At 44.0% G+C, this 3,339-nt stretch overlaps 1 protein-coding gene across 1 annotated transcript; it reads right to left on the bottom strand.

Moving 5' to 3' along the window:
- Positions 1 to 980: 980 nt before the first annotated feature.
- On the bottom strand, positions 981 to 2,774 carry c2cd4a (C2 calcium dependent domain containing 4A). The gene is made up of 2 exons (XM_047034173.1): positions 2,639 to 2,774; positions 981 to 2,467 (listed from the first exon to the last, which is right to left on the bottom strand). Exon 2 carries the CDS (start codon positions 2,440 to 2,442, stop codon positions 1,075 to 1,077), a length of 1,368 nt encoding a protein of 455 aa, XP_046890129.1. The 5' UTR covers positions 2,443 to 2,467; positions 2,639 to 2,774; the 3' UTR covers positions 981 to 1,074.
- Positions 2,775 to 3,339: the final 565 nt, after the last annotated feature.

The following is a 3,339-nucleotide window of genomic DNA, read 5'->3' as shown; positions in this document are numbered from 1 at the left end:
GTGTTCCTGATGAGTTGTCTGAGCTTAAGTTAAAAGAACTGTATTGTATCAGTACAATGCATTGTAAAAAATAATGGAAATATACTGGTACAAGTAATATGTGTCATATATTGGATGGCATATATAGTTATATCTAGTTGCTCTGGGACACATCCCTGGCACAATAATGTACAATTAATTCCATGCCTCAAAATTCTGGTTCATTCTAGAGAAATCAGATAATTTTGAGACTGTTCTGGCTGTAAAAGCCTGAAGGTTCATAAATAGACACTATGGCTGGTGCTGAAGGGCAACTTGAGATCAAAGTATCTTTGCCCCTGGAAAATTACCACTTTCATTGAGTTGTGTTACCCTGAATATATCACTACCAAAAATGGAGAGACCATCTCCTTTTAAAGGATGCGTGGCATTTTCTGTCCACTGAGTGCATACTCAACTCAGTCTGGATGAGATGTTGTTTTTCATTTTTGAAAAGCTAGGCAAGAATATTTTTTGGGACTATATACAGTACTGCAGTGCTGTTTATACTGTCAAAACTAGTACTGTAATTAGCCACGTTTGATATTCAGATAGTTTATAAGATGAAAATCTCCCTCAAGGCCTATGGAAACTGGTATTTTACGTAATCGTTGCAAAGGTCATGAGGAATCATCAGGCTTAGAGGATACAAGAGAAGGTGAGTCTCACATCGGCTCAAACTGAGACAGCACCCAAAGTGTATTTCTCAACAAGTGTGAATAAGTAAGCAGCCTACTGATTGTTAGAAACTCAACAAATGCATTATAAGTTGTGTTTAGGGTGAATGACACAGTCACACAGTCAGATATCCCACCAATCTGTAGCATATTGCATAAAGATGAGGATGGACTGTTTCATCTGAAACGTGACCATTTCTTATCTGATAATGTTAGTCTGACATGAGAATTAGACAAGGAAACATATTTGTTTTTCATAATTTATTTGATAGAAAATCTCACTTTACAGTATAAAAAATAAATGACAAAACATTTCTCCAGACTTGAGAGGCCTGATTTCTAAATGGGCAATAATAAATAAAGGTAGTGATAATCAAACTTATAAAGTTATAATGCTTGTGAGGGGAAGTTCACAGTCCCCTAAGACATAGTCTCTCTTCATGGTGGACATTTTGTTGACCACTTTAAAGCGAAGCGACCTTTGACTGAGGTCCTCTTCAGCAATAGCATCAAAGAAAAAGTCCTCGTTGAAGATGGGGTTACGGCTCTTCCGAATGACCGTGCTTCGCTGCTTCTGGACCTTTCCAGGAACCAGGGAGAGACTGATGCTGCAGTTGATACTCTTCGGCTCCACACAGAGAGCATACAGGCCCTCAGCACTGATCAGCCGAACCCGTAGTCGTTGGTTATCAGGACAATACTCAGCAGAGAGACGCAAAATTCCATCTTTCCCAATGGGCACCAGGCTCTCCTTCATCATCCTTTCCCTGTGCAGTACCAGGTCCAATGGGAGGATCTTGGGGGGTGCAAGGCCAAAGCTCCTGGGAAGGCCCTCCACCAGTCCCTCTGATGCCCGTCTCATGACGTTTGGGCTGTTGTCTGTGGAGCTTCCCTCGTCTGTGGATAGGGAGTTGTTCCTTGACACTATGTTCTTCTTTATGTTTCGGGATAGCAGCCTTTCATGGCTCAGAGTTTTGAAGAGTGAAGACTTGGGCAGAGACCGAGGTAGTAGAGGGGAACTGAAAGGTGAAGACTCAGCAGAAGAGGTGGTGTCACTGTCAGTAGTGCCCTGTCTGTTTAGGGTGTATCCTCTTGGAGACAGTCTTGCAGTCAGAGTGTTCAGACTTAAGGATGAAGGAGAGGAAGAGGGGGAAGAACAGGAGGAGGTGGAGGGAGACAGCCTGGAACATGTATTGGATCTGCTCCTGGGCAGAAGCAGGGGAACGCCACAGGATCCAGGGTCATTGTGGAACAGGGACTCCTTCCTCCGGGTATGGGGGCTTTCCAGAAGGGTGCAGAAGCCATAGCAGGTCTGAGTTTTAACCATGTGGGGCAGAGAGAGGGCCGCCTGGCTCTGGGGGTCTGCATTCGTAGTCTCCTCATCGCTGCAGTTGTTGTCATAGGGGCCCTCGTCCACACTCTCTACTTGGATAATGTGTGGACTAAGGAGCTCACGTGCTGAAACGTGTCTCCTGGGACTTCCCCTCTCACAGGGGGACACCCGGATAATGGGGGCGGGCCGGCTGTGCTCCCCAGCCTTGGCGTCAGGCAGGGATGGGATCTTAGGAGGGATGCAGAACTCTGGGATGGTGTCAGGCGTGATGATGTTGGGCCACAGAGTGATCTTCTTGCTTTTGTCAGTTTTGTCTCCAAACATGATGTCACCTATCCTGAAGCTGTATTCTGTCGAGGGAGGAGGCAGGTTAGTTTTTTCCACCGATACACGTATCTTCTCAACCACCCACATGAGTTCTCAGAGAGGGGGAATTAACCTGTGGAAATCAGAAAAAAGTATGTGTAAGATAAATTCCATTCTCGCAACCAAGGGGATTTCAAATTAAATTTGGAGAAAAGTAATATAAGAAGGATGTTATTTCGAAGTGTGAAAACAATTATTTTAAAACACATTGAATCAAGTAGTGAAGCATTGTAGTGAAGCTTACCTTGTATGAATGACATCCAGGTGTTATGGACACAGAGCTGTATATGGTAACGTGGTCAATGTCTTGTGAGCAATTTTAAAGGTTTTCTAAGTAGCAAACTCAGGTTCTCTTCTTCTCAAGACCATCATAAATGTAGGCAGCAGTAAGGGCTGCAGGCTGTTTAAATAGGGCCGGTGGTAGAAGGGGAGGAGACCAGGGCAACTCACACCCCCACTCTGGGCCTGCACGATCCTCCCTCTCTCCTTAGACACTAGTTCCCATGGAGACACTCAAGCCACAACAGAGCACTTTGCGCCCACCCACATTTCTGCCACACACCAGTCAGGAGGTAGAGGCCGCAGAGATAAGAACAGTGTGAGAGTGAACATGTGTTTGACAAAAAGAAAGGCTGTTAATTAGCATGTTTGATTTTCCGTTTATGTAGATGAGAGGAGGAATGTAACCTTGGTCAGTCTACATGAGATAAGATTGGGATTTGGGTCATTCTATATAAAGCAGTTAAAAGCTAGAACACTTAAAGTGAGAGTACTGTTGACAAACTTGGAAACAAGAATGTATTTACTGAAATGTCTGTCAACTAAATGAATAGCACTGCACCCTTAATTAGATGAAAGAAATAACACTGACTATTTGCTTGACTTAAAGTTGACGTCAATGCCCATTCTCTAAGGTTAGTCATTGCCAAAGGTTATTTTGCTCTC

This window comes from Hypomesus transpacificus, chromosome 14, assembly GCF_021917145.1.
Source record: "Hypomesus transpacificus isolate Combined female chromosome 14, fHypTra1, whole genome shotgun sequence".
In the NCBI taxonomy this organism is placed as follows: Eukaryota; Metazoa; Chordata; class Actinopteri; order Osmeriformes; family Osmeridae; genus Hypomesus; species Hypomesus transpacificus.
This window is presented reverse-complemented; position numbering and strand designations above follow the sequence as displayed.